Source organism: Podarcis tiliguerta, assembly GCF_965153285.1.
Source record: "Podarcis tiliguerta genome assembly, chromosome: 5".
NCBI classification, from domain to species: domain Eukaryota; kingdom Metazoa; phylum Chordata; class Lepidosauria; order Squamata; family Lacertidae; genus Podarcis; species Podarcis tiliguerta.
In genome coordinates, this window is record NC_139538.1 from 6,227,681 (window position 1) to 6,255,393 (window position 27,713).

General features: G+C 45.1%; 1 protein-coding gene across 2 annotated transcripts; it reads left to right on the forward strand.

Annotated features, from left to right (window-relative positions):
* The first annotated feature begins 9,234 nt into the window (after positions 1–9,234).
* On the forward strand, positions 9,235–27,520 carry LOC310678377 (cytochrome P450 2J2-like). Of its 2 annotated transcripts, XM_083442288.1 has the most exons (9): positions 9,235–9,478; positions 10,473–10,635; positions 18,924–19,073; positions 19,276–19,436; positions 20,116–20,292; positions 21,733–21,874; positions 23,818–24,005; positions 24,460–24,601; positions 25,770–27,520. In XM_083442288.1, exons 1-9 carry the CDS (start codon positions 9,311–9,313, stop codon positions 25,955–25,957), a joined length of 1,479 nt encoding a protein of 492 aa, XP_083298414.1. In that variant the 5' UTR covers positions 9,235–9,310; the 3' UTR covers positions 25,958–27,520. The 2 variants fall into 2 exon arrangements, with proteins under 2 accessions (XP_083298414.1, XP_083298415.1); XM_083442289.1 differs by lacking the exons at positions 9,235–9,478; positions 10,473–10,635 and adding an exon at positions 17,952–18,429.
* Positions 27,521–27,713: the final 193 nt, after the last annotated feature.

The following is a 27,713-nucleotide window of genomic DNA, read 5'->3' on the forward strand; positions in this document are numbered from 1 at the left end:
CAGCTGCCTCCGAATCAGTGGCAACAACTCTGGCCAGCGCATTCCCCTTCTGGTCAGCCAGGACACTTGCACATGTGGGGGAAAACCAAGACCCAGCCCCAATCCAGACTGCCGGGCATCAATGCCAGCCCAATATACGATGCTGTGCCCCACCATCCAGATGCGGACCGCCGCTAAACCTGAGATAGACAATAAAAAAGGAGATGCCAAACAAATGTTAGCGAACGTAACCTTTGAACGCGTTTGACTTCCAGCGACACAAATCTTTAATCCCGTCAGCAGACAGGCCCCAATGCGCTGCAGTCGTGGCCACCCCAATCCTGAAAGAATGGGGGGCGTATCCATAAGCCAAATCGCCACAAGCCATGATAGCCTTCCTCATCACCACTGCAAATTGGTGACGGGACAGGGGCAACCCATCTTCATGCCTCAACAGAGGACCATCCCCTGGGGAGCGAACGGCCAGGAACCTCCTAACATCCTTCACTGGGCAATGGCCAGCCTCCCCCGTGGCCGGGAGACGAATGAGGGCTCCCCTGCCCTTCTGATCCGTTTTGGAGTTCCTAATTATGAGCTTCAGCTCTGCCCGAGATAACTGTACATCCTGGAGCAAAAGGCCCCTGGAACAGCCGTCCTTGTGAAATTCCAACACAAGCTCACCCACTCTTAAAGCGCCAAAGAAGGCGATAGAAAAGGCTGCCGAAAAGAGGCGAACCTCATACCCGGACCAGCATACGATCCGCAACTTTTTGTGCATTCTGCACAGCAAATCAAATGAGACTGGGCGCCGGGTTGCCGGCCTGGATGGACAAAGCCTGCCCCAGCCCTCCAGGGCCTTGCACACGACAAACTTTGCGCAAGGATCCTTGTCAAAGTATGACTTACAGAAAAATGCTATGGCCGCAGCTTGAATTCTAATAGTCTTAGCCGCACGTCCCAACTGAAACAGGTGCGCTAAATATCATAGCACCTGAGAAGTGGAGGGTGAAGCCCTCCTCTCCTCATTGGCAGACTGATGGATAAAGGCCAAAAAATCAGTCCAGGCTCTTGTGTACGACCTGAGGGTAGAAGGGGAAATAGATGCAGCTACTCCCTGAAAAACTAATTGCTGCCAAGGTTCCAGAGATGATCTGGGAAACATTCCGGACGTTCCCGAGCTTCTGGAACCAGGAGTCTGAACCGCTCCATCTGAAAACGGGACAGAGCATCAGCAATTTCGTTAGACACCCCAGGAATGAAACGTGCAGAAAACACTATGTTATAACGTAAACAATGCAATACAAAGGCCCTCAGGAGAGCAGACACCCTAGGAGAGCGTGACGACAGCTTGGCCAGCACAGACACCACCGCCTGGTTATCGGTCCAGAAGCAAACACGACGGTCCCTGAACTCGTCGACCCACAAGTGCACAGCCACTGCAATGGGAAAAAACTCAAGAAAAGTTAGGTCCCGCGTAATGGCTCCTCCCAGCCAGGCGGGCGGCCAACGCATGGCGCACCATCTGCCTTTCCAATACAAACCAAAGCCCAGGGAACCAGCAGCATCCAACTGCACCTGAAAGTCATTTTGTAAATTCAATGTGTCTTGCCACAAAGACACACCGTTGAATTCCTCCAGGAATTCAAGCCAAATGCCAAGATCGGCCTTCATCTCGCTGGAGAGGCGAACCCGATGATGTGGGGCCCTCAGCCCTACCGTGAGGCGAGCCAAGCGGAAACAGAATGGGCGCCCCGGGGCCACCACCCTGCAAGCAAAATTCAGGTGTCCAAGCAGCGACTGCAGTTGTCTCAGGGACACCTTCTTCAAAGGAAGTAGTTCCTCTATGACTTTCTTCAGGGCATCCAGCTTATCCTTTGGCAAGCTGGAAGTCTGGGAAACCGTATCCAAAAGGATGCCCAAATAGGTAAGCTGGGTCGAAGGACCCTCAGTTTTTTCTGCTGCGAGCGGAACCCCCAATTCTCGCGTTAGGTTAGCAAAGGCCTGCAGCAATACCGCGCAATTGCCGGTATTGTGAGCCGAGGCCAATAGAAAATCATCCAGATAGTGCGTGACTCCGCCCAGCCCAGTTCTTTGCTTGAGGGCCCATTCCAGGAATGTGCTAAAGGACTCAAAAGCAGCACACGCCACTGAACAACCCATAGGCATGGCTTTGTCAAAATATTTGCCCTCAAACTGGAAACCTAGCAGCCCAAAATCCTCCGGGTGGATTGGCAATAAGCGAAATGCCGATTCAATATCGCATTTTGCCATCAAAGCGGCGCGGCCGAACTTCCTAATCATCTTGATCGCTTGATCAAGAGATGCGTATTGTACCGAGCAAAGCTCCGGAGGAATAACATCATTGACTGAGGTGCCCCTGGGATGTGATAAATTATGAATCAAACGAAATTCACCCGGGGCTTTCTTTGGCACAATACCCAGTGGGGAAACGTGCAAATTATGAAATGGAGGGGCATTAAAAGGACCAGCCATACGATGCATGGCTACCTCCTTGGCAATCTTTCTCCGGGCAATTTCCGGCAGCTCCCGAACTGATTTTTGATTGGTAGGGTTCCGTGTCATGGGAGGCATGGCTACCGGGATCCGAAAACCAACAGAAAAACCATTACTTAAATAACTTGCAGCAGCCCTATTGGGATAAGACCGCAGCCAAACTTGGAGGGCCGTCAAGCGTACTGGGGTATACGCTAAGGAGGTCAACACACTATTTCCCTGCTCCTGATGTTGATGCAAGGGGGTCTGGCTTGGGGGATTGCTGAGAACCCCCTCTCCCCCCACGAAAGGGCCGCCGACCACCAAAGCAAGAGGAAGCTGAATGCATTCCATTGCATTTGTCGCACATGTGAGCAAATCTACACATTGGACGCTGGCAGGATCCCTTATTAAAGTCCCAGCATAACAAGCGACGGCCCGATCTAAAAGCTGGCGTCCTAGACTTCTGCAGATCTGGTACCTTTTTGTCGATGAGTGGGGCCACGTAGGTGGTCCATACATCGAGATCTTTGCGATCCCAACGGGCCGAAGGGATCCTTGCAGCGCGGCGCCTGAAATTCTCATCGTATTTTATCGCTGCTTTTTCTCCAGCTTTCGTAAAAGCGGAGCGAACAATAGAAAGATACACAAACAGATGGAGAGATCTCCGTGGATAGGCTGCAGAAACCACACCAGCGAAGACCTGAAAACAATCGAGCCACTGCTCGAATGTCCTGTCCACTGTGAACGCGCCTAGGCGTTTTTTGGAAGAGGCACTTCCCTTCTCCTGCTCCTCAGAAGGTGGGAGCAGCTTGAACATGTCCACGTAGCGGCCATTCAAAATTCTGGACCTCAACTTGGTTGACAAATGCGAACCCGGTATGATATCCCTGGCTGAATTGGTTGAAAGTTTTACGTCAGGAACCAGCACGCCATCCCTACACTCCTGGACGGCCCCATATTTTGCCCGGTGTGAGTTGGCCCTTCACTGCCAAGCCCACCGCGGGAGCCCCGAAGCCGACTCGCCAAAAGCCCAGTAAAGTTCCATAGAACTACCCTCATCACCGGAACTGGAAGATGACGTACCAAAACAGGAAGAAGATGTGTCGTCCTTCTTCCGCTTGGCCCGCTTCCATGACGCCTTCCTGCGACGGCGCTTCCCTCCCAAGGACTTCCTGGCAGGGACAGGGAGACTGTCTTCAATAGAAGACTCCGAATCAGGGTCCAGCAAGGATGGAACTGAAACAGCCTGTGGAGAAACAACACGTGAGAGACCAGAACTTGAAGCCACCTCCGCTGGAGGCGGAGCGGGCGTGCGCCGGCGAGAGGAAGCTACCGAAGGGCCACTTTTCCTAGGGGCCCTCCTTATGGCACGCCCAGACCTCTGTGACTGCCTCCGGACAGCTGGCAAATCAGGTGACTGGGCCAACTGGGGGTCCGTGATCAAACCCCCCGATGATGACCCATCTCTCCCATCCTCGCTAGAAGACGGAGAAACCGGGGAGGATACCATTGGTGGGGGAGGCGGCCTTCCAGACGCAGGTGGTTGGGTGGAACAATGTTGAAGGAAACCATCCATTTCAGCTGTGAATCGAGATAGAGCAGCTGGATCACCGGCCATACTTGCCACCAGAGATTGCACCCGCCCCACAGATTGGCTTGAGGTGGGTGATCGGAGTGCTTGGGATGGGCCCTTAATGGGCCGCTTTGAGGCGGCGGCTGGAACCGGACGGGCTGTGGCCTTCCGTGAAGCCATACCTGCTAATTGGGGAATAGAAGCAATAATAGACAAAACTCCTCCGGGACACTAACAATGAATGACTATCAAACTTCAATCAAATTAGCCACCACTGACCATGCACTTATGCGCCCAGCAAATTCCTCTGCTGTCTAGCAGCGCCTTTAAAGGAATCAAATAATAAACAAATACCCAGTGGAACTACTCAGAGACAGGTTAAATGCTTAAGGCAAAGGCCTGGGTAAATTCGCCCAAACCAGTGACTATCTCTCTATTACACTGACTCACTGGCCAACTGCTAAATAAAGAATTGCCAACTGTATTACCATAGAAGATGTAGTACTCAGACCAGCCAGCAGGGCCAGAGCAGGGTCAGCCAAAAAAGGAAGGGGGAAGAAAAGGTGGGGGGGTCTGTACTGCCCTGAGCCACTAGGGGAGCTCAAGCGTAGCTAGGCACAATGGCAACAAACGGCCACTAGAGGGCCAACAAGCAATATAGAATGCAGGCAGGAACACTCCCGGCCATGCAGCGTGCAATTCAAAATGGAGGGCCCACCAGGATTACGCAGCAGATTTTTTATGCCGCGGAACGCTGCAGCCGCGCCGGCAGGGCCGCTACACACTCCCGCAGGCAGAGCCAACACTCAGCAAGGCTCAAGTGTCCAGACAAGGAGACGGGCACCCACGAAACCCCGCTAGATGGCCGATTGCCTTTAAAAAATGCACCGGGAAGGAGGAAAACACGATAGCGGCCCTCCGTCGGAGCCGAAGCCCAGCAAGGGAACCCACAGCCCACAGGGAGTTCCAGGTAAGGCACTGTATATCGCAGCTACGGCGCCGCAAATTAATTAACAAACACAGGGGGTTCGCGAGGCAAGATGGGAGGGGGTGCTCTCCCCTCCCGTCTCTAGTAGCCGGCAAGGCCTCCGATCCTGGCGAGGCCCAGCCCAAACAGGCCGGGAAGGCAAAGCCTTCCCAGTGCTGGGGGGGGGGGTCCCCACCCACAGCCCAGTTTATTATTAAGGCTACTTTAGGGAACGCTATAAATTAAAACTACTGGGTAAGAGAAACAGATAGGCTAAACAGGCAAAGTAAAGGGAAGCAGGTAAAGAGAAGAAGGAAATAGGAGAAAGGGGTAGAAGAAAGGCAAGGAAAAAGGGGGGGCAGCTGTGAGATGAGGATTAAAACTATCAGGCCTAATATACAACCGTCTCCAGACGCAGAATGCTCCTTGATCCGGTGCAAAAAGGCCGAGAGGACGCCGAGCCTGTGCGTCCTGTATTTAAAGCCTCTGACCCCTCCTTCCAATTTTGGCAACATACGAAACTGCCCAGAAACCCAGTTAACCACTTAAAGGCTAGGGTTTTCCAAAACTGCACAGTCACACCAGGGTGGCTTGTATCCCCCAACCGCAACACGTGCTCTCATTTATGGAGAACACTCTTTCAGAAATAAACATTTGGAAAAACTTTCTGACAGTAAGAGCTGTTTGACAGTGGAATGGTCTCTCTCGGGAGATTGTGGACTCTCCTTCCTTGGAGGTATGTAAGCAGAAGTTGGATGGCCGTCTGTCATAGATGCTTTAGCTGAGATTCCTGCATTGCAGGGGGTTGGACTAGATGACCCTCAAGGTCCCTTCCAACTCTACAATTCTAGAATTCACTGCGACCCAGGTGAATGGCATGACCTAGAACCAAATGTAGACACCCACTGGGGTCAGCACAGCATGTAGGCAGTTCGGATCATACATTGTTTTCACAGAATGATTACAGTACTAATATTTCTGCTCTAAATCAGTTCCTAAGAAGCACTGTCCTTGTCCTTCTCCACTGATGGTACTCTAATTTGGAGTCAGAGGCACTTTCCACCCACAACCCATCCCAAGAACCAGATTTACAAGGATTAAGAAGACCTGTGCCATTCCAGAAGGCCTGTAGCTGGCCCACACTACCAAATCAACATGGCAAATTACAGTAGCATCTGATCTATAATATGCAAGGCCAAAATGGAGGAGGTGCAATAATAATAATCAAAATATCTTTCAAACGCGGATGTCCCGCCCCACAATGAAATAGTAACCATAGTCGTCATTAGGTTCATTAGGTTCATTAGGTTCATTAGGTTCCAATGAGAAACAGAGATTGGTTTCTCATTGGAACCTAATGAACCATGAGTCAAGCACATATGTTATGGCCACAAGTCCATATGCCAGGGATCATTGAGGGTTTTGAGGCATGATGGCATGCACTGGCTGAACACCAAGGAATGGTGGGAGGTACGACCTGGGGAATTTCCCAGGGATGAAGACTGAGAGCCCGGGAATTGATGATAAGACAGGGACAGTGTGTGGCAGTGAAAAGTCCAGAAGCAGAGGCAGAAGTAGGAGATAGGCCAAGAGGCAGAGATGAGTCAGGCTAGTGAAGGAGCCAGGGTGTCTCCCCCTCCTGCTGCAACAAGCTCCCCTCTCCCAGTGTCTCCTAGGACCAGAAGAGGGATGAAGAGGGAGGAGCAGAGAAGGGCAATTCAGTGGAGTTTCATTCCTTTTTTATGGTCTTATCTATGCTGTTCTTATACTATGTATGTTCACTTGGAGCTTGGCCCTATACCCAAAGGTCTCAGGGCAGTTCACATAAAATATCAAATGCATTTAATGAAAACAAAACCAACAACCCAATACCCCCCCCCCAAAAAAAAGATCCAGCATTTTTCAAAAGGCTATAAGATGGCCAGGTTGAAAAGGAACATTTTTGCCTGGTGCCTAAAGGTGTATACTGAACGTGGGTGGGGAAGGTCCCCCAAAATATTTTATTAGGGGGTCCAAAAGAAGTTGGCACCTACACTTCTTACCTATTGTTTCCCTAAACTATTTTAATATTGTAGCCTTATTAAACTTTACCGATTGGTGGGCTCTGCGTTGCTCCCGGACAGGAGGAAGAAAGTCAAATGACACCGAGGGTTGGTTCAGAGAAAGAGTTCTTTTATTCTGCTCTCCGGATAGCAGAAGGCACTTGCGTGGTCAGTCCAAGCATGTCCAAAAAAATGAGAGATTTCATGCAGTATATATATCCTCCAGGCACCCTCTCCCCCTTCCCCAGGATTCCAAGCACGTCAGCTTGTACACGCAGGTGGACATCACAGATGTTCCTCCTCCAGCACTCTTAACCATAAAAGGGTATTCCTTCCTGTACATCTGACCATAAAAGAGTATTCCTTCTTGTACTTCTGACCATAAAAGGGTATTCCTGTTCTTATACTCTTATCTTGGAGCAAGAGGTCACCAACTTCAAGAACACACTCTGGCACTGTTTCCGGACTAGGTCTGTGCGTCTTTGTGGTCTTTGTGGTCAGGATGTAAGATAAGGCCCAGAGTGTCATCCCTGTTCCACTTTGGAGTGGTCAAGGGCATCCGTCATTACCAGCCTTCATGGACTGATAAGGGAGAGAGCTTTGAGCCCTAGTTTATACAGCTGGGTTTTGGCTCAAGAGCTCAAGTTAAAGCATATTAGAAATGCTCCCTTGGAAAAGGAAAAAAGTGGATTTTAGGTCCCGTTTCAAACTGACTGCACAGAAACCCATTCCTTCAATATCAGCAAACATTTTCTTCTATTTTGAGACAGAAGCCTTGACAAATAAAAAATATTCAGAATCTTGGTGTAAATCATGAATTTTTATAAGGAGTTAAATTATTCAAGGGTATTATTCTTTCACTTACAAGCAGGCACCATACATTTGCATGAGTCCTCACTCTCCCAGATGAGCCCCCTGAGAGAGGGGGGAGGGAGGGAGGGAGAGAGAATGTACACATGCACACTTGGCTTTTCCTAAGAGTCTGGGTAAAAGTTGGATCCAGTACATATAGATCATAAAGAGGAAGCAGGAAAGACTATCACTCTTTCAAATTCCTCCTCCAGCTCTATGCACTCTTCAAGGGAGAAAAGAGGTAATCCCTCTTTTTGCGCAAGAGAGGATTTCGGTGTGATCCAGTGGGGCTTTTCTGTTATTCATTTTTTTAAAAAAAAATAATTTTTATTAACAGACCAATCAAATCACATCACATTAATTCTGAATTAAAAAGCCAAATTTTAAATTTTTGTTGGGGGTACCCATATTTCAAGTTCCGAAAGCGATCCAATCATCTTGTTGCTACTGCTTTAATGTCCACAATTCTGTCCAAATGATGTTCACAATTCTATCCAATCCTTTCTTCTTGTTTTCCACATCTCTTTTTGTTGTTTTCATATATTTTTCCTTTCTCTTTGTGACCTCTGATAGTCTCCGCAAGCGAGTTGAAACAAATATTTTATAATCCTGTGTGAGTTTTTCCGTTCTGACATAGCGACCCTTTGATGTTTTCTTCTTGATATATTCCTGTTAAATCCAACCCGTCGCTCTACTTCACAGAGGTCACTTCAATTAGCAGTCTTAACTCCCGTTCTTCACTTGAAATATGTGCATTTGCTTCTCCTAATTGTTTATATCGAACTCCTGCAACCAGTTCGCGCAATCAGAGACAGCGTCCGGGAGAGCCAATCCACGCGGGGGCTATGTGCCTGGTGCCTTCACCCCCTTCTTATGAACTCGGGGGTGATTTATGGCAACAGCAGGCAAGGCAGTGTTTCCCCATTCCCTGGGGTAAACAAGGGAGGCTGCATGCTCCCATATCAGCCTCTTAATTGTCCCGTGTGAGCTGGAGAGATGGTATTGTCGGCCATCTTCCAATGCGCCCCTGGCAGCCCCCTATTCATTTTTTATTTTATGAATATTTGGTACAAAATTCTTTCTCAAATATTTGTGTCATAAAATCGGTCTTAAGATAGCTTGGATCCTAATTACAATTCATCAAACACCCTCTCATTTGTGTGACCCATATAAGAATGATTATAGTGTTCAGTTGCATTACATGACTTGCAATCACATTCCAAGGCTATTAGCACATGGTATCACACCCCTTGTTGCTTATTTGTTTTAAATAACTGAACATATATAAACAGAGAGTACTGCTGATGTCTCTGAGGAAAGCAAAAAGCCTTTAGAGAAAGAGTGTTTAACCTGACCAGGCAACCTAGAAAGAATTAAGGAGAAAGAGACAGCAAGAGAAGGATGGAGATATGGGCACTTTTGATTGCCCTGCTGGTGGTTCTTCTGATTCTGAACATCAAGAAACTGCTCTGGTCAAACAGGCATGACCCTCCAGGCCCTCCTAAGGTTCCTCTCATTGTAGTCTTGTGGAACATTGGATTGAAGCTTCATGAAGATACTCTCATTAAGGTACTTACATCTTAGTTATAATTCAGTCTGATTTCAGCAATTGCTTTATCTATTTCCCTCAACAATTGTGATCTTTCAGCTTAAACAATAGCATCAAATGGTAAATGGTAAATGCCATAAGCCTCCTTTGTAAGAAACGGTAAGATATACAAATAAAAGGGATAATACAAAGAATATTATTATTAATACTGAAAAGCACAAAATCATATAAAAGTTGAAAATATGCATTAAAAACTACTGATCAAAAATATTTAATGTATACTGTTAAACTGAGGGAGGAGGAGAGAACACCCTCAAAGGAAGAATGGCTTATGAAAATCTTGGAATATGCAGAGATGGCAAAAATTGATAAAAGATACTGATCTAGAATCTTTTAAAGAAGATTGGAAAACATTTGCAGCCTATATAAAAAGTTATTTCCCGTATGTAAAGACCACAGCGTGGTTTGAAGTGTAAGAAAACAGCAGAATATATTAAGAAACATGTTGGAGAGGATGAAATTAGATACGATGGAACTTTAAAATGCAATTGTATGTAATTCAAGTTATAAACAATGATGCAGGGTGAGTGGGAAGTCACTTGTTTTGTTGAATTGGAATATAATTGTTGTATAACAAATATAACTTTCTAAATGGAAAAAAGAATAAAATATTATTATATTAAAAAATAGACTGACCGCATAACTCCTCAGCATTCATTCATAGCAGCCTCTCAACATGGAATTAACCTGCACGTGCTATTCAATTTCTTAAGCCTGGTGTCAGTGATGTTGCTTCACTGACAGGGAATGAGAATGCAGGCATAGAGATCAAACATATAAGAGTGGTATGCAGAGGGAAGGGAGAAGCAGCAGGGAGCAGCCATAACTTGAGCTCTGAACATACGGAAGAAGCTACAGAGGGGAGGGAGACTGAAGCTCTTGTATTAAGTTGAAATATCCAACTGCAGTTTTTGAACGCATCATTCCTCTCCTCTCTTTTGACCCAAATGGTAGTGGGCAAAGCAACATGGAAATATTTTCACCCTATGGACAATACATCTACCCATTGTAGTACTGTCTGGATTCCAAGCAGTGAAAGAAGCACTCACTGACCACTCTGAAGAATTAGACGAGCGACCAGAGACTCCTTTCCTTAGGACTATGGCAAAAGGAAAAGGTAAGTAGTGAAGAATAAGAATTTCTCCTGGTATTTTCCCAAGAGAAAATGTTTAAAGGGCTGTCCAGAGCAAAGGTTCTCTATTATTGCTGCACTCAACAGGAAATGGGTTACCTAGGAGTGAACAACTAGGGGCTGAGGTCCTTTCAGTGCCCCCCTAAAATAATTGAGGGGACCATAATAATAATAATAAATTTTATTTATACCCCACCCTCCCCAGCCAACACCAGATATAAAATAACTGATTGAAATACAACTTAAAAAACAAGATTAAAATACAACATTAAAGTGCAGCCTTGTTTCTTTTTTTTTGAAATAATTTTTATTAACAGGCCAATCACATCACATTGTTCAAATTACATTAATTCCAAATTATACAGCCAAATTTTAAAATTTTTGGGGGGTACCCATACATCAAGCTCAGCACGAGTCCAAAATTCCAGATGACTCCAGACATCACTTATTTGCTGCTTTTATTAAACAGTTCCATCCAGTTCGATTCGGATAGATCTTTATTACTTTCTTTCTCTTCTTGTTGTTATCATTTATTCCTTTCTTTGCGATCTCTGATGATTTTCACAAACAGATTGAAGATTTGGCGTCTCTGTGTGGGTTTTGTGCTCATCCAAGCTCATATTATTCAGGAACGACCTCTGTTAATCTTCGGTCGGTCCATTATTTTTCCTCAGGCTAGCCCAATAAATCAGACATTATCAGGGGCTCTGTCAGGTCAAACTTGCATTCCAACCTTCTTTCTTTTTCAAAGTCCTGAATCTCCTCCCCCTCCTGTCTGTTCTCCTGCCAGCCTGTCTTTGCGAGACGCCATGTTTTTTTAACTGCGTCATAGGAATTTTCCTCCTTCTCGCCTTTCAATCTTCTCGTATTGTAGTCATTTCCCCCACACAGTTTTAAAGTTCTGTTTATGTTTTTTTAAAACGCGACGATCTTATTTCTTTCTAGGGTGGAGGATTATTATAGTCATATCATGCAAAGGAAATAAAGAGAGTTTTTTCCTCCACCCCCCCCTTCGTTCCAGCCTTACATTCTCATGGTGGTAATTCATCAAGAGATTTACTTATCCATCCGTCACTCCCGATCACAGAGATGCATTAATCAGCAGTCCTTTATCGTCGAGCCTCACTTGATATATGTGCTTCAGCCTTCTTCCGATCCGTTATTTCCAATTAGTTCCAATTATAATTCCAGGCTGAAGCAACCAGCACGCGCTGATTGGAATCGGCGTCGGGAAGATCTGATTCCATCGAGGGCTTTTGCCAAGTGTTCCACACCCCCGTCTCTCTGATCAGGGGGTGCATTATGAACACCGCTGGCAGGGCAGCCCCCCCCATACCCTTGGGGGGGGGGTAGGAAGGCTGCCTACTTCCCATAGCAGCCCCTTAATACCTCGTATGGGTCAGAGAGATGTTATTGTCGGCCATCTTCCAACGCGCCACCTAGTGGCCCCCTCAAAGTGCAGCCTTGTTTCAGCAGAAGTTCAAAAACTTTTTGGGGATGAAAATGTCAAATCTGGTTGGGGGGGAAAATCCAGACTGGTCCTATGTGGGCCAGAAAAAAGCCAGGGAAGTCCCCAAGTAGGAGTTCCATCACAGAAGGAAAAAGGGGGAAAGAAAGAGGGGGAGGGAATCAAGTTAATTCCAAGCCAAAAGCCAGGAGGAACAACTCTGTCTTACAGGCCCTGCAAAAAGAAATCAGATTCTGCAGGGCCCTGGTCTCATGAGACAGAGTGTTCCACCAGGCCAGAGCCAGTGTTGAAAAGGCCCTGGCTCTGGTTGAGGCTAATCTGACTTCCTTAGGGCCCAGGACCACTAGGATGTTGCTATTTATGGACCTTAAGGTTCTCCGTGGGGCATACCGGGAGAGGTGGTTCCGTAGGTATGAAGGTCCAAGCATCTGGTCAGTGTGTCCGGGGCTGAGTCAGTGTGGCCATCCATCAGCAGATAGCGCTGAGTGTCATCAGCATATTGGTGACAACCCAGCCCAAAGCTCCGGACAATCTGGGCAAGGGGCCGCATAAAGATGTTAAAAAGCATTGGGGAGAGGATTGTGCCCTGTGGCACTCCACACACCAAGGAGTGGCGTGAGAACATCTCCCTCCCTGGCGCCACCCTCTGTCCCTGACCAGAGATAAAAGAGCACAGCCGTTTACGGGCTATGCCCTGTATCCCCAAGGATTTAGTCTCAAACGGCTCCCACGAAACCATCCAGCCACAGCTTCCAAGCATCTGGTCAGTGTGTCCGGGGCCGAGTCGGTGTGGCCATCCATCAGAGATAGCGCTGAGTGTCATCAGCATATTCGGGACAACCCAGCCCAAAGCTCTGGACAATCTGGGCAAGGGGGCACATAAAGATGTTTAAAAGCATTGGGGAGAGGATTGCGCCCTTTGGCACTCCACACCAAGAAGTGGCGTGACAACATCTCCCTCCCTGGTGCCACCCTCTGTCCCTGACCAGAGATAAAAGAGCACAGCTATGCCCTGTATCCCCACGTCGGCGAGGCGGTGGTCCAGAAGATCATGATCAACCATGTTGAAAGCTGCTGACAAATCTAAGAGAATCAGCAGTCCCGACCCGCCTCGATCCAGTTGTCTACGGAGATAATCTGTTAGGGTGACCAGAGCCGTCTCGGTCCCGAAACCAGGACGGATCCCGGGCTGAAATAGATCTAAAGCTGATGTTTCCTCCAGAAACCTACCAAGCTGTTCAGCAACCGCTCTCTCAATTACATTACTCAGATATAGAAGATTTGAAACTGGGCAGTAATTGGATAAATCTAAAGGATCTAGTGAAGTTTTCTTTAAGAGCGGCCACACCACTGCTTCCTTCAGCTCCCCTGGGAATGTCCCCGTGCCAAGGGACAAATTGATAATTTCAACCAGGGGGATCCGTGCACCATCTGGGCACACCCTAATCAGCCAAGACGGGCATGGATCAAGGAGGCAAGTGGTGGGCCTACCAGCTCAGAGGAATCTATCCACATCAGCAGGGAGTATGCGATTGAAATGATCCAACACTGGACCCGAAGACTGTCGAGGGGCCTCCAGTTCTGTCACTGTATCTAAATTGGCAGGGAGGTCATGGCGGAGCAACAGGACTTTCTCTGCAAAAAAGCTCACGAACGCCTCACAGCTGTGAGTCGAATTTATACTTAAATTTGGTTGTCCTCCTAAGGACGTTATTGACCTAATTATTTTAAAAAGTTGTGCCGGGCGAGAGCTAGCGGATGCAATGGAAGCTGCAAAGTAAGATTTCTTAGCAGCTTTCATAGCCATCTCATAGGCTTTCATAAGCATCCTATAAGATGTTCTTGAAGCTCCATCATGAGTCCATCGCCATACTCGCTCTAGCCGTCTGAGGTCCCGCTTCATTTTCCGGAGCTCCTAGGTAAACCAAGGGGCCCGGTTTCAGCGGGGTTGCAGAGGGCGCTTGGGCACGATCTTATTGATGGCCGCCAAGAACCGGTTATTCCAGTCCTCGACAAAGTCATGTAATGAGTCATCAGGAAGAGGAGAGTCCTGCAAGGCCTGACAGAATCTATCAGGACCCATCAGACCCAACCTGAGCAGCGGAGGAGTGGGAAGTCAATCTTGGCTTTCAGAGTGCAGTGATCAGATCATGTCACTTCCACGGGGGGAGTATGATCACATCTATGCCAGCACCAGAGATCAAATCCAGCGTGTGGCCTGCTTGATGAGTGGGGCCCAAAACAAACTGGGAGAGCCCTAGTGTTGCCATGGAAGTCATTAGGTCCAGAGCCTGTGAGGAGGGGGCAGCATTGGCATGGACGTTGAAGTCTCCCAAAACCAATAGGCTTGGGAATTCCAAGGCCTAGCCTGCCGCCACCTCCAGCAGGTCTGACAGGGTGGCTGCCGGTGTGCTGGGTGGTCAGTACACCAGCCAGACAGCCAAGCTCTCCTTGGTGCCCCACACGAGACCAACACATTCAATGCCAGAGATCGCCAGTGCTGGCAGAGCTCTGAAAGAGCAATCCTCATCACTGATTATGTGAGGTGGGGCTCACTTGCCCCCTTCCTCATATTTTATTCAAGTGGCACCCCTGATGGATTGCAACTAGCAAGTGCTTAGTGGAATTAGCAATTGTACTGCTCTGTGGTTCAATTCAACTGCAGGTAGAAGTTTGTTGCCAGTTGCAATTGTAGTACATTTACTATCCTGGCCCTCAGTGCTGGATGAAGAGCTTGAACTCAAAGTTCTTTCTGCTGAAGGCTTTGATGCCTACATCAGTCTGAATCCTGGTAAGATGGGGGCATGGTGGTTGGAGTCTAGTCACTTTTTCAGTTTATTGCTATGAAAGGGGTTCAACTCCCCCTGAGAGAACAGGTTCATAGACTAGAGGTGCTCCTGGATCCATCTTAGCTGCTAGAGGCCCAGGTGACCTTAGTGCCTTCTACCAGGTTCAGCTAGCAAGGCAGCTTTGGCAGCTTCAGCTAGCAAGGCAGCTTTGGCTAATAAGACAGCTAAAGTAGTTTCTGGATCAGGATAGCTTAACTACTGTCATCCATATGCTGGTTACCTCCAGGCTGATTATAGCAATGTGCTGCATTTGGGGCTGCCCTTGAAACAGTGTCTGGCAAAAAAAATGCAGTGGCTTGACTGCTCATGGGGGCAGGACATAGCCAGCATGTTATGCCACTTGCTGACAATTTGCTAAGTTCAAGGTGCTGGTTGAACAAACAGCCTATACAACTTGAGATCAATATATCGCCTTCTAATAAGCTTCTCAGTTTAGATCTTTCTTAGTTTTGCTTCTTTTCAGCCCTCGGTTCCTCTGGGAGGATGAGTGGAATGTAAATGTAATAATAAATACAGTCAAACCTCAGATCTCAAATGCCTCCATTTTGGAATGCTTTGGCTCCCAAATGCTAAAAAACCCAGAAGTAAATGCGCTTTTTAAAAATGTTTTCTGGAAGCGAATGTCCAACGCAGGACAAGCGAATGTCCAATTTAGTGCAGGAAGCGCCTGCAACCAAACGGAAGCCGTGCCTCAGTTGAACAGATTATGTTTGACAACCAAGATTTGACATAATAATCAGGCTTCCGGTTTCCGTCGCGAGCAGAAAGGGAGCGCGGAAAACCCTCGGAGGAGTTTTCCGAGTTATACAGGGGCTTGGGGGAGCCCCAAAGGCACTGCGCCCCCCAAAAATCTCAAGGGGGGAACCCTTGAGGGATAAGGCACCCAGCCGTGTGGGAGCGGTTTTGCTGCTTTTTCAGGGTTTTTTTTCTTTGGAAGATCCCAAGGGGGTGAGACTGCCAGCGCAAAAAGGGATAGCATCGATCCTGTATTACGATGCCTCTGGCTCTCACTGAAAGATGCGACGAACCTCCAAAATCATAGGAACGGAACCCTTAGTGTGAGTAGATTTCTCTGATGCCATAATACTTAAAAATACACTAAGAGAATGTCGGATGTTTGACGATTTAACTCAGGAATTCACCTCGGCAGAGGATTAAAATGGCGCAGGATACAAAGTCGCAGGGAGGAGGAAGGAAGTATCCCTTTGCCTGACTGAGTGAATACAAAGTAAACGCCTCGGACTTTATTGCCGAGATTAAGGAATCTGAAACATTTTATTGCCTGGAAACTTTGTTTTGCCTTTTCTGGGGGGAGTAAGAAAAAGAAAGGAAATCTTATAGAGCCATTTGAAACGAAACTTTACAGAGTCGTTTAAAAGATCAGCTGGAAGGAGCGGGGGGGGGAGAGAAGAGACTAGGAGGACAGTTTAAAAAATGGCTCAAAGAGACAAAAGGAAACTCTGAAAAGAACTTTTATTTACTCTGGGACTTTTTCTATAAATACAGAACGGCTTGGATAGAAAACCTAAGAATTTAAGAACACCTGGAACTTTAAACCTTAAAACTTTAGAATCCTTTGCACTTTAGATCTCTTCGCAAAGGGGGTATTCATGCTTTGCCTGTAAAAATTTTGGTTTTCTCTCTTCCTATCCTCTTTCTCTCTCTCTCTCCCCCCCCCATTTCCTCATGTTATTCTCCCCTTCAAATTAAGTATTGTGCCATCTTTGAGGTTTTCTCTTCTTTTTGGTCCATTTTTTCTGGTTTTAAACTTGAGAAGTGAATTATTTTGTTACCTTACCCCTTCCCCCCCCACTTTCTTTGTTTCCTCCCTTTGTTTTCTACTATAATAACATAATTAACAACTTATCTCTCCTACCCCCAGTCTTGAGGAAAACTCAACCTGACCTCACCAACATCGGCAGGACCTGTATTCAAGCTAGGATGGCATTCATATTCCGAACTGAACAATCATTTGATCTCTAATAATTAAGAAAGGTTAATTATTTGAATTCGAATAATTCAGAGCATACAAAGAGTTTATATATTGAACAATTTCAGGCCCTGAAAGTTGGGTGTCATCTGATCATTTACAGAATATTTATTCAAATATATACATCTCCCCCAGGATTACAAAGACTGATTTAATAAAACTTGGGACCTGGGGCATTAGATGGCAATGAATGCCTGGAAACATCCTTTGTGAATTGGATTAGGTCGACAAGTGGCTGAACATTACAGAATTTGACTGAGACTGAACAACCTTTTTTGGACTATAAAAAGAGACTACCATTTTTGTTTTTATTTCTGTTCTCTGCTCTTTTGTCTTTGAAACTAACCTACTAACATATCAATGCAACCAAATTTATAATGACACAAGGTTATTGACAAGGTTAATGGGATTGGATAACAGTGAATAGGTTAATGAAAGGTTCCTCTTCTCTTTTGGTCATAAAGTCTGGATTGAAATCAAGGGGACACAATATTAAGGAAAATAAAGAAATATAAGGAAAGTGATATATGATTACATAGATAAAAGTGTTGAAAATACAGAAAGGATAAAAGAGAGATTGTGCGCCCCTAGGGGAGGAAGTTGAAATTAAAGTTGATTATTGAGAAATCAAACGCAAAATGTCGGGGGAAACGGGGAATTCCCAGAAGGGATTTCCTTCTTTTACAAGAACAAAAGGTTTAAACTGACAGACACACAAGAAGTGGAAAAGTTTCTGAGAAGATATGAAAAGGATCTTGGAAAAGAAGAAGAAAAACTTGGAGGAGGAAAGATGAGCATGGAAGAGAGGAGGGGAAGAGGGGGGAGAGAGGCTGAAGGGACGGAGAGGAGGGGAAGAGAGGCAGAGGAAGAAGAGGTGGAATTGGGGGGGAGGGGGAGGGGAAAATGAGGAAACCACTGGAAATAGAAGTACTAGAATTTAAACTAAAAATTAGGATAAAGCGTACGCTAGTTAAATATTGAAATGACCCTTAAGTTTCTGGAGACGAGCGCGTCAGAAAATGCCATAGGAGCTGTGTTGCTACAAGAAAACCGTAACGGAGATTTGAGGCTGTGTGCCTTCCACACCCAAAAGTTGAATGCTTCGGAATGGAATTACACCATTTGGGAGAGAGAATTGCTTGCCATAAAAGAAGCGCTGGGGGTGTGGAGACATTTCCTCAAAGGAGCACAACACCAAGTGGAGGTACATGGACCACAAGAACTTAGAACACTGGCTAATGGTGAGGCATCTTAACCAGAGGCAAATTAGATTGGCACAGTTTTTTTGCTCTTTTCGACTTCCGAATCTGATACATGCCAGGGCACCAGAACCAGAGGGTGGACGTCCTGTCCCAGAAGCTGGAGTATCTGGAGGGGGACTCAGCCACCGGGCTGAGGCATATTCTGAAACCGGAACAGTTATAGCTGGTGGCAGCTCCCGTAGTTGAAACCGCAGACTTCAAGAGACAGATGTAAGTGGATCGAATAGTACTCTTCCAATCCTGTATGATGACTTTATCTCCCCCCAAAAAATTCCAACCATTTCTCCATGTTTAAAAACAATAAATCCTTCATTTTTATTTTAACAGGAAACTCGCCTCTGTAGTCTTTTATTTTAAAATAATCCATAGTTATTTACTTGTATATTCATTATTTTACACCCAGTTGTGTTTCTTGCGATCGCATTTCCTGTAGGGAAATTTAGCAAGAGAAAAAGAAAAGAACTTCCATTTCGACCACTTGCATTCTTTCCCTACTACCATCACCAGAAGCTTGATAGATTTCCCCTGTAAATTCCCTCCAATTTGTACCCAGAATCCTTTCTGCATCATCTTGTAATTCTTTGCTTTAGAGAGACTAAGCAGCTCTTACATGCAAGGATATGAACTTCAGTAAACATTGTTCTAAGACGGCAACTTTTTACATTGATTTCTGTAAGTAATAATTTCTCATTGATTTTCCATAGGTATTGTATTATCAAATGGTCACACCTGGAGGCAACAAAGACAGTTTGGTGTAGTTACAATGCGGAAGTTGGGGTTGGGGAAGAAAGGCATGGAGCACCAAATAGCAGAGGAGGCTCATCAGCTCGTGGAGGTTTTTGCACGTTCAAAGGGTATGTGATGCTAGGTGATGGTGCTGAGCTGGTGTATGAAGATTTATTTGTGTACTACCTCTGTCCATTTTAGAAAGGAATGTGATATGTTTTTCTTGGTTCCTAATGGAGATCCCAGCAGTTTCTCTTGGCCACCATGAACTCCCACTCTCAGTATGAACAGGAGCAGCTGAACTAACATTAGTATAACTTTATTTTGCAGGACAGCCACTTGATCCCTCCATGCCCATCACTAATTCAGTCTCCAACGTGATATGTGCTGTGGTTTTTGGGCACCGGTTTCCTCTTGAAGATGAACGGTTCCAGAAGCTGATAGAAGCCATGGAGTCTGTCCTAACATTTGTATCTAGCTTTGTTCATGGTGTGAGTAGTCATTTTCATTTCTACTATGCCAAAGAGGTCTCCCTAAATACTACAAATCAGTATTTTGAAATTGGTCTGAGATAAGGGCCACTTAATGTCTCACAGCCTGATCAATTTCTCATGATTACCATTGAGAATTTTTTTTTAAAGGACTAGGAAGAGTTTAGTTTTTTGTGATGAAAGATCAGAATTACTTGACTGGCAAACTGGAAGATTTAATAAAGACAACTAAAAATTTAAAAAATGGAGAAGTGTACATTTTGAACGATGGCTGTCTTTCCATTTGTGTATTAGGGAAATTTGCTTTTATATGTGAACTTACTTGAATTCCCCCCACACCCTATTCTCCACCCACACCCACCTACGATAAAAGGCCACTAACTTTGTTCCAGGAGGGGTCCCCTGATTGTGCCCAGTTTTGGAATGATGCCTGGGAGCTGGGAAAATATTTTGAGCCATAGTTTTCTTTCACATTTTCAGCTAGGGATAATTCATAGAACCCAATCATTGTGAGATTCCAGAAAAGCGATAGACACCTTCCTTCTTCTTAGTGAGAAACTAATATGCTAGCCCTGGAGAATAATGCAGATCATGTTTTTAAAAGTGCCAATCCAAAGCACAAACAGTGTGACCAAGCTTCCTCATGGTAATGGCAGCATTTCTGCTATCTTTCCTTTAGCTTTGTGAAATTCTCCCATGGCTCATGAAACATCTCCCAGGGCCCCACAAGAAGGCCTTGTCCTGCATGGAGATGGTGCTTTCATTTGCAAAGGAGGAGATAGAGAAGCATAAGGAGAATCAGTCTCTACATGATCCACAGGATCTCATTGATTTCTATCTATTTCAGATGGAAAAAGTAAGTATCAGCTTTGAAGCTGAAGACTGCTCATCCAAGGAATCATTACATTTCCTGTTATAAGTGAATACTAATCTCTTGCCTGGAAACCAGCATCTTTTTTCCTGAATCTCAGTTGAAAATGGCATTGAGTTCCCACCAAATATTTCTCATGTTCAATTTAGTTGCTAAAGTGGGTTGACATCCATCCATAAGAATCTATAGAAATGGCTAGGAAATGTGAGCTTAAAGGACTGGAAACTTAAGTGTGTTAAGGGGTCTTGCTCTGGAGCATTCCTTCTGTACATAAATTATTTTGGATTGATGTTCATCTGACATTCAAATGTGGACTGAGAAAACAGAAAATCCTAAAGAAAATGCTCTTAAACTAGAGTATGACTTCAAATCCCCATCTCATCCATCTTCACATACTAGAAAGGCCAAAATATAGTTTCATCCTTCCCTCTTTGAACAATGCTTATCATGATGACAAACAAATGGTTAAATATGTTTAGTGTTAAGTACCATATTTCACCATAATTGTCACATTTTTATGATAATTATTCTTTTCAAAAAAAGGGGGGTGCGACGATTATTGGTGAAAAACCAAAGCATGACCCTTAATTGAGGAAACAGTCTTTATGAAGAAACATAATTATGTTTATATTGCTTATTACTTGTTACTAACAGTTTTTGGTGTGATTAGGATGCTCAGAATATGTGAACAGGTACAGTAAAGATAATAGGTAGTCCGAATTGGGGCAAGGCATTCTCATGCACGCTTACAATGTCCTGTGACCATTATGTGGTGAATGCTTTGGGAATGATTTGAGGAAAGGAGCTTGACTATTATGTGGTGGTGACCATTAGGCAGTGAAATATGTAGCACACATTTTGAATATCTGCTGCCAGAGTTTCCGTTGGATCCCTCTCTTCATGTCAGTATTGGATTACTATGCCCACCCACAGATCCTGAAATCTAGCACCAGCAGCTACCGCTGTAAATACAGGAAAGTGTGTGGGGGTTTCTTATCATAACCAGCTATGAAGCAGAGGGCCGGTCCACCCATGAGGCAGGCTGTGACAGCTGCCTTGGGAAGTGGACTGCCAACAGGAGGCATGTCTGGGGATGTGCTGCCTAGCCAGCTGCTAGTGGAGAAGCAAAGGGGGCAGCTTCTGGCAAGATTTCACCAATATCTTTCAAGATCTCACCCAGCCCCCAGTTGCTGTTGCCACTTTGTGGGCACTGCTGTGCAACCTAAGAAAGGCAGGTGGCAGCAGCAGTACGGCGATGGTGGCAACATCTTCTCATTTCACCTCAGGCAGTGTAAGAGGACACCCCACCCCTCATGAAGCATGTGTGGGTGGTATGGTAATAAGTGGGGGAAATAAAATAAAGTGCTGAAGGACAAATTGTAACTCATGTAAATGACTTGTCACTTCCCCCATTTTCAACACCAGAGCAAGAATGACCCAGAGTCCACCTATGATGAAGAAAACTTGGCTCAGTGCATTTTTGACCTCTTTGTAGCAGGGACAGAGACAACCACCGGTTCTCTGAAATGGGCACTTCTCCTCCTGGCAAGTCATCCAGATGTCCAAGGTGAGAGAGGAGAGCCAGGACTTCTCTTGATCACTAGGGTGGAGCATAGTTATTTAAAGCTTTCATACTGGAAAGAGTTAAAAGTGAGTTTATGATGTAAGTTTTTGAAGCCAAATGTTATTGAAATAAGCTAAAGGTTTTTGACTTACATGTCTGGAAAGATCATTCTCCCCCACCACTTTTATGGAACCTATAATTGTAGGGTTGGAAAGGACCCCAAGGGTCTCCTGCCTCTCCGTGCTCCATTACATGAGGGACACGGGTGGCGCTGTGGTCTAAAGCAGTGATCCCCTTGTGCTTGCTGATTACTAGGTTGGCAGTTCAAATCCGTGTGACAGGATGAGCTCCCGTTGCTCTGTCCCAGCTTCTGCCAACCTAGCAGTTTGAAAGCATGCCAGTGCAAGTAGATAAATAGGTACTGCTGCAGTGGGAAGGTAAACACTGTTTCCATGCACTCTGGCACTCATCATGGTGTCCAGTTGCACCAGAGGTATATATATATATTTATTTATATCCCGCCCTCCCCAGCCTCAGGGCGGCTAACAACCAATAATAAAAAAACAAGTTGATTAAAATACAATTTAAAAGATTAAGATACAACATTAAAACAATTAGGGAGCAATCTCTTCATAGGAGGAGAAAGGAAAAAGAAAGAGGGGGAAGGAATCAAACTGATTCTGAGCCAAAGGCCAGGTGGAACAACTCTGTCTTACAGGCCCTGTGGAAAGAGATCAGATCCCACAGGGCCCTGGTCTCAAGAGACAGAGCATTCCACCAGGCCAGAGCCAGTGTTGAGAAGGCCCTGGCTCTGGTTGAGGCTAATCTAACTTCCTTAGGGCCTGGGACCTCTAGGGTGTTGCTATATATGGACTTTAAGGTCCTCCGTGGGGCATACCAGGAGAGGCGGTCCCGTAGGTACAAGGGTTCTAGGCAGTGAAGGGCTTTAAAAGTCAAAACCAGCACCTTAAACCTGACCCTGTACTCCGCTGGGAGCCAATGCAGCTGCAATATATATATATTATCCAGTAGCACCTTATAGGCCAACTAAGTTTGTTCTTGGTATGAGCTTTTGTGCGCATGCACACTTCTTCAGATACACACAAAAGCTAATACCAAGAACAAACTTAGTTGGTCTCTAAGGTGCTACTGGACACATGACCCAGAAAACTATCTGTGGACAAACACTGGCTCCTTCATCTCCTTCCTTTGACTGGACTTAACCGTCCAGAGGTCCTTTACTTTTACCTTTACATGCGTAACATTAGCCAAAGATCAGGTGAGGAAATGAGGATTAATGAAGCTAAGTAGGAAATATTGAGAGCCTGGGATGGAGAATATATACACACACAGGCACATGCATGCGCACGCACGCACACACACACACACACACACGCATTACAGATAGACTTTGATCCCAGCCCTTCAGCAAATCCAGCCCCCAGAAACATCTGAGATAAGCTTCACTTACAAAGATTTCACACCTGGGATCTAGAGTGGGGAAGAACCATGTACACAGAATTGAGCTCTTTGGAGGACCAGGTGAGCTGAAAATGTAAGACACTGGGACTCATTCACAGAGATTTATGGAATACAGTGGTGCCTCGCAAGATGAAATTAATTCGTTCTGCGAGTCTCTTCGTCTAGCGGTTTTTTCGTCTTGCAAAGCAACCCTATTAGCGGTTTAGCAGCTTAGAAAAAGGGGGTGGGGAGCGAAAAAAAATCTCAAGACTCGCAAGACATTTTCGTCTTGCGAAGCAAGCCCATAGGGAAATTCGTCCTGCAAATCGCTTTGAAAAACGGAAAACCCTTTCGTCTAGCGGGTTTTCCGTCTTGCGAGGCATTCGTCTTGCGGGGCACCACTGTATGTTCAAGGGAATTAAATGTCCATCTGAAATAAAATGGAGTATTCAAAATAAACCTTCTGTTTCCATCATTTTCTTCAGATAAAATGCACAAGGAAATAGAAGATGTCATAGGTTCTGCTCACTCAATCTGCTATCAAGATAAGAAGAAACTGCCCTACACCAATGCTGTGATTCATGAAATTCAGCGCTTTAAATATGTCCTTTTTTTTGGGTTACCTAGGCAATGTACAAAGGATTTGAAGCTGCGTGGTTTTCTCATTCCCAAGGTATAACAGTGTGATATAGCTGCACTATATCACACTATATGTAGCCCAAGAGCAAAGCGCAGCAGAAGGTTGCATATTGAGAGATGCTGCCAGGCATACAGGAACTTCCTGTCTAGTCAAAAATCTGAAGGGCAAAAGCAGGAGCTCCATCTGCAGACATGTTTCACCACTGGCAAGTGCCATTCCATCGGGCATTTGAGGCAGGGGAGGAGCCTGAAGTATCCAGAGGTCTCAGCCTGGTTGTGAGCTTTCATTTTAAAAGAGGTGGGGGAAATTCCTCTTGTGTTCCTGCCTATTCAGAAAGTTTTTCAAGGTGAAGAATACAACCCCCCCATTTTATATATTATATATATATCACACATGTCTGTGCAATGATTAGTCTTGGAATAGTGTGGGACAATCCAGAAATGTTTTGATCTGAATGCATTCCAAGTCACTTGTTTCTTATTTGCAGGGGACTATTATTGTTCCTGATCTACGCTCTGTTCTTCTTGATCCAACACGATGGGAGACACCTGCAGAGTTCAACCCAAATCATTTCTTGGACAAGGATGGACAATATGTGGCTCGAGAAGAATATCTCCCATTTGGTGCAGGTAAACGCAGAAGACCAAGCTACGTTGTAATCTGTAGATGTGCTTACTGGTCTGCTTCCAGGAAATGACATCAGCAGCAGCACATGAGGGAGTGGGCCGGAGCAGTAGCAGCGTCTTTCTGGCTGGAGGGGCAGCGCTGGTCAGCAGAATGGGGCAGGGCAGTGGCAAGTTAAGGGGATCACTGGGTTGGTGGCTTGGGACCCACACATGTACATACACTTATGTGGCCTCCATCTGGACCTCCCTACATTTGCCACCCCTGCCCTGTCCCTGAGAGAGGCAGCACTGCCAGCACCAGGATACTGCTGTTCCCCGTCTCACATCATACTGCAAGCCATTCAACTTCTTTTCAGGCAGCAAGGCTAAGGCTATCTTTTCATGGGGTACTATTTAGCCTGGTTTGAAAGCACACTCAGAACTGATTAAACCATGCCACTTCCTTATTTCTCCTACTCTGAAATCAAAAGAATATTATTCCTGCAGAAATTCAGCAGACGTCATCACTGCTAACTTACAAATTCTCCAAAGGTCAGATTCACGTGCTTTTCCATACAGCATTCAGAAATCTAGTTCCTACCAATGTGAGGTAAGTCTGACAGGAAAATTACTTTATGCTCTTAACCCCTTTCTGCGTTGCTGATTTGGACAGTTGACAAAAGTTTTCCTTTCATTTTTTTAAGTCAAGTTTTATTGAAAGTTTCATATGAGACACAATAAACATCATGCCAATCTAAAAAGGGAAATAGAAAAAAGATGAGGAAAGGAAGAAAATAAAGAAAAGAAGAAAAACAAATTACCTCTATCAAAATTAAATATTCACCCTTATTCTACACACAGAAAAGTGAGCCCTCCCAGCTCCCACTTGGGACCTAGACCCTCTTCCCCCAGTTTCTAGCCCTTCATTTTCAATCCATCCCCTTCCTCAGTGTATCTTCCTTGATATGAGATAGGGAACTTCAAATTACAGAACAAAACATAAGTATAACAAGAGGAAAGAAAGGTTAGCATTGAGCAGGCTGGGAAAATTGACAGCAGCCTTGATGATTTCGCTATCCTATCTATGTCTACTTTTCCAAAGTATTAAGGAGAATGTTTATAACTACAAAGCAATGAACATGGGAAAGTACATTATTGCTCACTTGCTGTCTTTCACTTGTCCCATCCTCAGGGTCTCGCATATGTTTGGGAATGCAGCTGGCAAAGATCGAAATCTTCATCTTCCTGACCAGCCTGCTGAGGGCATTCAGCTTCCAGCTACCAGAAGGAGTCAAAGAACTCAGTAAAGAGGCTACAATAGGGACTACAGCACATCCCCAGCCTTATAAACTCTGTGCTGTTCCGCGTTGCAACACATAAGAAAATGGGAAAATATTAGGGGCTGCACCCCTGCTTCCTGCACTCGGTGACCCCTTGGCCACTCCTGACACATGAACCCCCTAGCATTTCCCCTTCTCTTCCCATCTCATCCCATGCAACTACTGAGATCTCTTTTCACCTTTGCAGCTCCATTTCTGAAGCCACTTCTCTGTTATCTTCTGCAGCTCTGCTTTGCATCCATTTCCCCCTTCACCCCATCTCCTCCTTTTCTGCAGTCCCTTTCATGCCCCTGCTTTCATCTTTATCCCTCTCCCAATGCCTCCTTACTCCCTCCTTTTTGACAACTTTCCTTTGCATCCCCATTCTTACTCTCACACCCTTTCCCCCTCCCCTCTACTTTCCTCAAATCTCCCTTACACATACATTCCCACACCTCCTTCTCTCTCCTGCTTCTGTAGCCCCCTTTCAACCCACACTCCATGCTATGTTATTGTATCTTTAAGATGAGCAGACTACTAAGAGCAGGACTGTCAGTTTGTCCAGTTGACGAAGGTTAAGTTCCTTTGATGGATACTTTACATTTGTGCTTGTTAATAAAATATCTCTTCCAAATCAGTACATTGAACCCAGAACTTCATGTTGAGGACAAGACATGGTATCAGGAGTGTGATACGTTGTGTGGAGGCACTATGGAATATTTGAAGGCTTCACATGCTTTATCACAGCTAAGAAATGAAAGAGGGAGAAGCTTAAAACAGATGTTCCCCTGACTTTCACTATCCTCTTTTCTTTTTCTTTTTAAAATAATTTTTATTTGGTTTTACCAATATAAAATTATAGTAATACCGCAACACACATCCACAATTAAGATTCCCCCAAATCTCTGAACTTTCCATTTTCCCCTCCCTGGGTTCTGTTCCTACACCTTCACTTGGGGTCCTGGTGGACAACAAGCTTAACGTGAGTCAGCGCTGTGATGCAACAGCAAAAATGCTAATGCTGTTCAAGGCTGCATCAACAGAAATATAGTGTCCAGATCAAGGGAGGTAATAGTTTTCTCATGGGACTCGGCTACATTTGTAAAGATAAAGCTCCTTATATGCATTATAACACTATGGGACCAGATGGCGGAGTGGAGTCCCATTTTTCTCCAAAGGAACTTTCTTTATGAAGTTTACAATGCATTTAACTGGGGAAGGATATCAATAATAAAAATGAAAAAAATTGAGGATATAAGACATTTAGTAACTGATTGTTTACAGCATCACCAATTAAATGATATATTCAAAATGGATCAAAGAAATGGATTTAATATTATATATTTAATATTATATGATGCAGTTGAAAATGATTAAGAATGGAACCCATGGAGAGGTGGGGGGAAGTCCAAGGATTCAGAGAATTCTATATGTTTATGATTACAACTATTATTTGAATGTAAATGTTAATTGTAATATTGAATAATAATTTTAAAAATACAATGCGTTTAACTGAATCGCTTCTTTGATGTGTCTTGATCCAGCCCTGCTCTGGAGGGTAGGACTCAAATCAATGGCTTCATGTTACAAAAAAGAAGATTCAGAAATAAACATATGGAAAAACTTTCTGACAGTAAGAGCTGTTTGACAGTGGAATGGCCTCCCTTGGGAGATTGTGGACTCTCCTTCCTTGGAGGTATGTAAGCAGATGTTGGATGGCCGTCTGTCATAGATGGTTTAGCTGAGATTCCTGCATTACAGGGGGTTGGACTAGATGACCCTCAAGGTCCCTTCCAACTCTACAATTCTACAATTCA

Coding starts and splice junctions, on each gene's coding strand:
- LOC310678377 (XM_083442288.1), top strand. CDS start 9,311: ATGGAGATATGGGCACTTTTGATTGCCCTGCTGGTGGTTCTTCTGATT. Junction 19,074..19,275: donor GGTTTTTGCACGTTCAAAGG/GTATGTGATGCT, acceptor TTTATTTTGCAG/GACAGCCACTTGATCCCTCC. Junction 19,437..20,115: donor TATCTAGCTTTGTTCATGGT/GTGAGTAGTCAT, acceptor TCTTTCCTTTAG/CTTTGTGAAATTCTCCCATG.